Source organism: Macadamia integrifolia, chromosome 8, assembly GCF_013358625.1.
Source record: "Macadamia integrifolia cultivar HAES 741 chromosome 8, SCU_Mint_v3, whole genome shotgun sequence".
Taxonomy (NCBI): domain Eukaryota; kingdom Viridiplantae; phylum Streptophyta; class Magnoliopsida; order Proteales; family Proteaceae; genus Macadamia; species Macadamia integrifolia.
This window is the reverse complement of record NC_056564.1, coordinates 14,832,494-14,841,287: the sequence shown is the minus strand read 5'-3', so window position 1 is coordinate 14,841,287 and position 8,794 is coordinate 14,832,494. Positions and strand designations below refer to the sequence as shown.

The following is an 8,794-nucleotide window of genomic DNA, read 5'->3' as shown; positions in this document are numbered from 1 at the left end:
CCCCCCCCCCCCAAAAAAAAAAGGGAAATAAAAAAAGAGGTAATTCTAAATCCGAACTGTACAAAGGTAATCAAGTGATCAAAATGCATGACCTCTATACATAATTAGGGAAAGGATAGGGCAGCCATTTAAAAGACAAATAAATATTGCCATCGAAATAACAAATACTATATAATCGTCATTCAACGATTAACCAACAGACATGAAACCTACTTGCAAGTTTAGAAAAACCCTAACAGAAAAGGAAAACCTCATATTCAATCCCAAGCTTCTATTATGCAAACCAAGCCCTAATATAACGCAGAAAGAGAAACAAAAAGTAATAGTAGCTTACTTGCGAAGCGCAGGAGCCATCTTATTGGTAAGGGTGCCAGCAACAATCATACAGTCGGACTGCCTAGGGCTAGGCCTGAAGATAATCCCAAATCGATCAAAATCGTAGCGGGCGGCACCGGTGTGCATCATCTCGACCGCACAGCAAGCAAGGCCGAAGGTCATAGGCCAGATGGATCCAGTACGGGCCCAGTTCATCAGATCATCCACCTTCGAGATCACATACTCCGCCGCCTTCGGCAGCCCCGTGATTGAAGCCGGTGAGGCCGGACGGGCATATGGGGCTGGCGTTGTCGACGAAGATTCCGACGCCGACAATGCAGGAAGCGTTGTGTGGATCGACGCCGCCCTTTGCGATGAAACTAGGGCAAGACGTGCCGCTTTAGGGAGGAGCGCCATAGCCTCGTTCGTCGTTACACAGCACAAGAGATCGCAATGGGGTTCAGTCGTTCAGAGTTTTGAGACTCGGATGACGGAACAGTTTCGAAAGGCTAATGAGAAAATGAGTATCGGGAGAACGGTTTATTCGGGTTTCGTATGTGTTGGTGGTGAGTGATCTGAATGAATTGGTGGGGTCCATTACTGTTGTAGCTCGTACAGCCACGCGATGGATGGCGCGACCAAATGTTAAAACTCACGGATCCTGACCGTCGCTGTCTAATCATATCATTTTTTAAGTAAGTTTTCTTCTTTTACTTAACCATGTGATGATACCATTCGTCACCCTGCCATTGGTCTGGTGTGGGAATCACCCTCCACAGTAGTGTGGCAGTGGCCGGTGGCAGGTGGCAGTGGCAGTTGTCCTCTCCTACAAAATAATGAAAAGTGTTTCCTAGAGAAGGGTGAGTGTGGCTCTTGCGTGTGAAAAGAGGATCAATAATAAAGAACGAGGAAGTATTAGCAAAGGGGGATCGGTCATTTCCCCCGCCCACCCAATGTGTCTAGGCGCATGTGCCATATTTTGTTGCATTTTTCCATTTATATGAAAAAAAATGTTTTCTATTTGGAAATGTGTAAGCGATGATCTGTTGCATCTATTCTTTCCTCCTTATAAAATGGTATTTTCTACCCTTTAGAGAGGGAGAGAGAGAGACCCAAAGAGTGCTCTTCGATAGAAAACTCTTCCACAAAATAAATCTTATGGGATAATGTTTTCTACAAGGGAGGGAGTGGCAGAATGATATTTTTTTTTCAAAAAAAAAAAGGGAAGAGGGTGAGAGAGGCAATGGTAAGGAAGTAATGATCATGCTAGAGCACAATTGGGCAAGGTGAATAGATCGTCAATGACTGGCTCTAATACCATGTTAGTTTTGTAAAACCTTGTACGTGTGTGTGCGTGTGTGTGTCACATTATAGGATGGAAATATTAAGAAAATGGATTGCCATCTAAAATTAAGAACATCTAAACAACATAAACAAGAAAACAGGATATACATGTAATATTGCAGTATTAGAGACAGTATACATCAACAATTAGCATTATTGAAAAATCTATATACCGAAATAGAGTTGGATTTTTGTAAAATAACTTGTTTGAAAAAATTGGATACTCTACATGCACATCAAAGACAAACAAGAACATTCCAAAAATAGAGGATTTTTCTAAATGCACTATAAAAGGACCAAGAAACAAGACATGTTGACTAGATGTATAGGATGATTGTCCAGGAAAAGAAAAGTCTCGAACATAATCATTATAGCAATGGCAATGAGCAACCATGAACAATAGTTACATCATGATGATGGGAAGAGGGAGAGGAAGAGGTTGTATTTTGTTTTTAAATTAATTGTAATTAATTTGTAGACTCGTATGGTATTTTGGGAATAGTAGAAATTTACTTAGTGTTGATTTGGTATGATTTCTTGAATAATCAACAAATATATTTTTGGTCAAAAAAATTGAAATAATTTAAGTTTATCAATCTGAAATATTTTAAGAGTAAGAAATTCACCACTATACTCTCCACTTAAATCGTAAATGTATAGATGGAGAATCGAACATCAGATTGTGCGTCTATTCACACAATCCCCAATTCGCCTTAACCATCTAAACAACCCACGGATGGGCATTTGGTTATACACAATCAGTGCTACTGAAACTTTAAATCGATTATATCCCAACAGTATGTTTTCGTATGGAATAGAAAAAATTGAATCAAAAAGTAAGGTATTAATGTCAGAGTTAGAGTCGGTAACATGCCTCGGATAAAAATCCTCTGTTTTTCTAATCTTCTGTTTTTCTATGTTTTGCTAGGTGCAGAAGAGAACACGTGTCATTCTTTAGACCAACGGCCAAGATTGATCTTAGGTTGAAGCTCATGCAAAATCGGTTTGAGGTAAACGAACCGAACCATTCAATGAATCAAACCGGACTGAGTCACTTTTTGAATTAAAACATTCAGAAACTCCCGCTGGAAGCCCTCTCTCGCACGACACTCCCCTCTCTCACCCCTCTCTCTGTCTCTCACACCTCTCTCTGCTCACGAAGGAGAAGCTCTGCTAGGGTTTCATCTCGGTCGCTCTCACTAAGGAGAAGCTCTTACCCTAACTCGCTCTCGGGCTCTCTCACGAAGGAGAAGCTCTGTTACCCTATGTCGATTTCTCTCTCTGCTCACGAAGGGATCGCTGATACTCTCTATTTGATCTGGGTTTGAGTACTCACGAAAGCTGACCCTAAATCTCTTGCTCTCACGAAGCTCTGTCTGTTGGTCACGAAGCTCTATCTGTTCTCTCTGTTACCCATTATCGCTGACGAAGGCTTCTCCTAGGGTTTTCGCTACCTATCTCTGGCAAGAGGAAGCAGGCGACACCAAGAGATTCTCTGTGCAACTTCTTTTTCCCACACCAATCGGCGACATGTAAACCCCTATCTATAATGTGTGATTTTAGATTTTGCAAATGATCCTAATTTTTTTTTTCTCTAATTTGTTCTGTTCTCTTGGTATGCCGTACGTCCCTCCAACTTTAAACCCTAGAGAGGCACTCTCAGTGTAAAGCCAAAAAAGAATTATTGTATATAAACATAAGCAGACCATGAAAATCCAAAAAAAAAAGGGTTTCTCTCAGATTAAACACTATATATAGATCCATCCGGTGATAGACTAGTTTGTGGTGTCAAATGCTCCAAATTACTAAAGCAGGTTTCTTAACTAGTTGCTGTTTACCTTAGGTTTGGGCTGCTCTTAATTGATTTCTTCCTATACTTCCTACATTTGAATCCATCATCCATGATTTCAAGCTCAGATTTCGTTCTAAATGCCACCCTAGAACCCAGATCCCCTTTAATTCTCTTCATTCCACTCTTACATTTTCTGCAAATACAGTAAAAGGAACAGAAAATGAGGGATATATACTAATCAAATTTGTAATTATTAAACAATATAGGTAGATAATGTAATAGTAGGTTACTGGGTAGATCTCACTTGCAGATCACTCCTTGTGGTTTCATTTCCACTATTTAGAATTGAATGATCTACCTATATTGTTTAATTACTGGGTAGATATCACTGTTCTGTTCTCTTGGTTTGCCGTAGAACAACCTAATCTCTAGCCTCTAATGTACTAACAAACAATTTTTTTTTCTGTAAGTAAGGAGTCTTTAGCTCAAAATGGTAGAGCACCTGGGATAATGCCAGGTTATGGTGGTTCAAATCCACCAAGACTTTGAACAAAACACTTTTGAAGCACTGTTAATGTTTTTTTGAGTTTTTGATGGATGTAGGTCTAGTGTTATTTTTTTTGGGTTGTAATTGTATGCTTTCTGGCAGAGTTCAAGTTTATATGTGTAATGTAGCAGCAGAGATGAGGCAAAACCAACCCTTCCGAGTTTTACATATTCTTCCTCATCTGGGTTCACAACCTATTAGCCAACAACATTTACTTTCCTATTATATACTTGGGTGTCTTGTCCATTGGTGCCATTGCCACTGCCATTAATCGTCTCAATAGTCTCCCTGAGATACAGAAGCAATTGAACATTGCTTAAGAAGAAATGGTAAGCAGCAAAAATGGGAGATGTAACTACAGTAACTCTTTTGATGGGTGTGGGGATCTCAAGGAAATGAAGAAAGGGTTGGAAACCCTGTTTTGTCTACTGGTCATGGTAAGTAAGAACCTGTTGATTGGGTATTTATTCTCTGTTTTGAGTTTTATGGGTTTGTTTATTATATTTGTTCATAAGTTCTAACCCTTGAACACAGGTAACAAAACTTGAAGATAATCAAGTATGGATCTCATAGATTTTTAAGTTCTTGGTTTCAATGAAGTGGGTTTCTGTGATAATCTTGTTATTTTGGAGCTTGGACTGATAATTGAGTGGAAAATGTGGTGATAAGGAACAGGTGAATAGAAGAGGAGTTGCAAGGATGGATGGATAGGGCTTGCAGATAATGCAATATCATTGATCCATATTGCTGTTATGTATGAATCAATATTGCTACTTTTCTATGAAATGCCGATTTGCTGCTTTGATCTTTAGATGGTCCTATATTAACCCATTTTGAGTGTAAATAAGTGAATCTATATGATCTCCAGCTTTTTCCTGTTTGTTCTGATCACATCATTGAACCGAGAAAGAGAGCATTTCTTAACCATTGAGAAGTAGCAGCAGATGTTGTCACAGGGGAATGAATATATAGGGAAATGAGCGATAGATTGGTTGATGTAGGTAACAAGCAAAGGATGGCCATTATTTTCATCAATTAAATCTTTGTAGAATTCTCACATCTGAGAGCCTATTGTAATGTTTTTATATTAATGCATATTACAATCCAGGTAGAAATAACATACAGTTTCAAATGAAGTTCTGAAATGTGGGGTCTTATATGAAGGAAAGTATGAACAGAGGCCATTTAAATGTCAACATCTCTCAAATTTTAATGCTCTTTACTCATAAATGCTTCACTCTGTGTCTGGCATTTCAGCATTCTACACTGATACATATCTAAAAGAATATTCATGCCTACTTTCAGCATTCTTTTATAAAACTCAACTGCGCTTCATTCTGCCCATTTTGCAGGAAGCCAATTAGCATGGAGGTCCAAGAGATAATGTTGGGTGCAAGAGCTGTCCCAAAAATCTGGGTGGTAGACACCATTCGTTGTTCACACTTAGAGTACACAGTTATTAGAGCATTGATCACTGGTGTTTCAGAAACAAACCCTGTGTCCATCTTGCAACCATGAAGCTGCAAGCCTAGATACAAGTCTCTTGGTTCTGAACAGGCCTTTGTGACGCTTGTCAAGGTGTAGCCATCAAATCCTACACCCTCCTTTAAGAAGAGACATAAATGCCACTATTGAGAGGGCTGTTTGGGATGTTAGTCCAGAGATAAAGATTGTTGTAGAAAACATAATAGAAGTGATAAAGTACATTAATAAGTTAAGTGTTAATTTGTATTGGATGCAATCGGTTCTAAATTTCCTCATTTACATCTGATCTCTGAATTCTGATTTCAGTCCACTATTTCGATCGTTTACTTTCTACTTTATATTACTGATTATTCAACTGTTAAGAGCATTAATTGATCACTGGTTTCAACCCCCATTCTGTCCATAGATTCCAAAGTTGTTGAAGTCATACAAGATGATGGATTCTAAAGTTGTTGAACTCATACAAGTTATTTTGTTCAGAGTCTTGGTGGATTCGAACCACCATAACCTGGGCATTACCCCAGGTGCTCTACCATTTTGAGCTAAAGACTCCTTATTTGCACAAATAATTGGTTAGTAATTGTGAGATAAGATCATGAACTAGCAACCCAACAGTAACAAGTTCAACAACTTCTACCTATTATGAAAACCTAGCTTCAATTAATGAAATTTCCTAACAAACAAACAGAGGGGCTGGCAAGGGAGCTTCTCCATGATAAAAATTTAAGATGTAATCTTAAACAAAAAAAAAAAAAAAAGACTAGGGAAGCAAAGACTATGTCGACATGTATTCTCGGTAAAAATATAGGAATGTTCATTTCCTCCTAGTAGAAAGTTGTAATAACCTTATAAGCAACTCTACAAGTTACAGAAACTAGCAAAAGGTCTTTACAAATTACATTAGTATATATCTTCTGAATCAAAGATGAGATGGTTAATAAGACTTGAAAAAGATTTCAATGGCAATCAACCTTCATTCCCAGTAGAATCTACCTTACAATCTCAACATTATCCATCCATATACTCAATCTTTGGAACCCTTTTACTAAAGCTGCAATCCTCTTATGATGACTCTGGTTTTCAAAACCATTTCACTGATCTCTTATAACCACTACTCAAAGACAGCCAAATTGTGAATCCAAGAAACAAATCACATAAACTAGCAAGACCGGTATAACTATCAGCAAAACCATCACATATCATATTGGATGTATCACATCAAATAAGACCTGGAAATCAAAGAGCGACATGTCAACAAGTTTACTCAGATCCATCAATTCCTATTATGCGGGTCATGCCACCCCACTTTACATAATGGCATGCCCTGCGGGAGGTGGTACAGATACCGGATAACAACCCATGCCGCCATCCAATTGAGGTTCCTCTGCTACATGAAAAAAAAAAGGTAATTAACAAGGAAAGCCAGAGTAGTTCATACCTCAGGGTCATCGATCCAGTATGTGTGCAAGATCAGTTGCAGGGGCTTCGTTGATGTTCGAAATCACTCAGTAATTCGAGATAACCAATGAAGAGGGAGAGCGTGTAAGAAGCTTTTGGTTAGAGTGGAGAAGAAAATATTTAGGGTTTAACAGAGAGTGAAGAGATTAAGAGAAGAGGAAAGTAAGTTTTAGGTTTCATACCTTAGGGTGATCGAACCAGTATGTGCGCGAGAACCAGCAGGGGGCTTCGTTGATGTTTGAACACGCTCACTATTTCAAGAATAGCCGAGATGAGATCAGTTGCAAGTATCCTTTGAACCGAGAGACAACGTGTAAGAGGGAATGAGAGAGAAAACAGAGGGTGAAGAAGAAGAAGAAGAAGAAGAGAGGAGAAAACGGATTTTTAAGGGAATGAGAGAGATAGCAGAGAGTGAAGAGGAAGAAGAAGAAGAGAGGAGTTAACGGATTTTTAGGGTTTCAAAATTCAAAATAATGCCTCGTACGGGTTGGGTTGGGTCATACCTATCTCGGTCTGGTTCACCTACCTCAACTCGGTTTTGGTACAACTTCAACCAAGCAAGCATCTGGACCGTTCACTTGAAGCCATCCACGTGTCCTCTTCTGCAGGTAGCAAAACACAGCAAAACACCGATCAAGAAAAACAGAGGATTTTTATCCACATGCCTCGGTGAAACATGAAAATTGTTTACCACCAAAAATAAATAAAAATGAAAAGTTGAATATTTAATTATAAAGGGGGACCCTGATATTTCATTTCATGCTTCTAATTAGACACCTCATGTTTGAAGTTGATGACTTTGCTTTTACAATATTGAAATGATATATCATATACTTGATATCACATATTTTCAATTTATGAAATCCTAAGACGTGGCCACGGGTTTATTTTTGGGGGATTTCTTCTAAAATTGAAAACAATTGAATATTATAAGACTTTTATGTATGAGAATAACTTCTTGTTATCGAAGTGGTGAGATAGGAAATTGTAATTTTCTTTTAATTGCTTCTCATCTTATTTCTAAAAGTTATTTAATAAGTGGATAAATAGAGATTTTTTAAACGTTGATAGTTATTTAATGCATTTTTTTGTGATGATAAAATTTACCCATATTGAAAAGAATATATATTATGCTAAAAAGACAAAGAATTTCTCTTTATGTATCATGCATTCCAAAGGGGATATTTTTCCACACAATTTGTTTAGAGAAAGCCTAAAAGTCTGCCTCATAGTATTGTAATAGGATCTCAAAATTCATGGCCATGTTTTTTATATCAGCCTGAGTTAGTTATGCCTGGATGGTTAGAGCGAATTGGGGATTGTATGGATAGACGCACGGTCCCAGGTTCGATTCTCTATCTGTGCATTTGCGATTTAAGTGGAGACTGTGACGTGGGTTATTGCGCTAGTCCCCCCGAGGATTAGTCGAGGTGGGCGTAAGCTAACCCAGACACCTTGATTAACAAAAAATAAAAAAATGCTATGTAATTGCGTGTTTTAATATATAACATAGAGAACGAGTTTTCTTAAGCTTCAGTGAAGAAGGAAATCACTTAACAATGACCATCATTATGTTTGGATGATAGGTGTTATGAACCAATGACCAAGGAATTTCGGACTTTAAAATTATAAAGAGAAAAATAAAGATGACCTTAGATTTGTGGGTGAACACTTCACCGCGGATGAAGAAGTTCCTCCAAAACATAATACATAGTTGGATGGTTATTGCAACACAAATGAGACTCTATACGGGGGAAGGGGTGAACCAATTTAAGTATTTAACCTTAATGTTGCCTTCCTAGACGATGTGAAATAGAAGAAAGGTAGAAGGAAAAGAATCTCCTCGTTATTGT

The 8,794-nt window shown here is 38.2% G+C and overlaps 1 protein-coding gene across 1 annotated transcript in view; it reads right to left on the bottom strand.

The window, feature by feature from the left end:
• The window catches only part of LOC122087324 (NADH-quinone oxidoreductase subunit B 1), a 13,763-nt gene extending 12,919 nt beyond the window's left edge, over window positions 1-844 (bottom strand). Inside the window, exon 1 of the mRNA XM_042656406.1 lies at window positions 335-844. Within this exon, the coding sequence (XP_042512340.1) occupies window positions 335-732 (398 nt within the window). The 5' untranslated portion in view covers window positions 733-844. The remainder of the gene's footprint in view (window positions 1-334) is intronic.
• Between the last annotated feature and the right edge of the window lie 7,950 nt (window positions 845-8,794).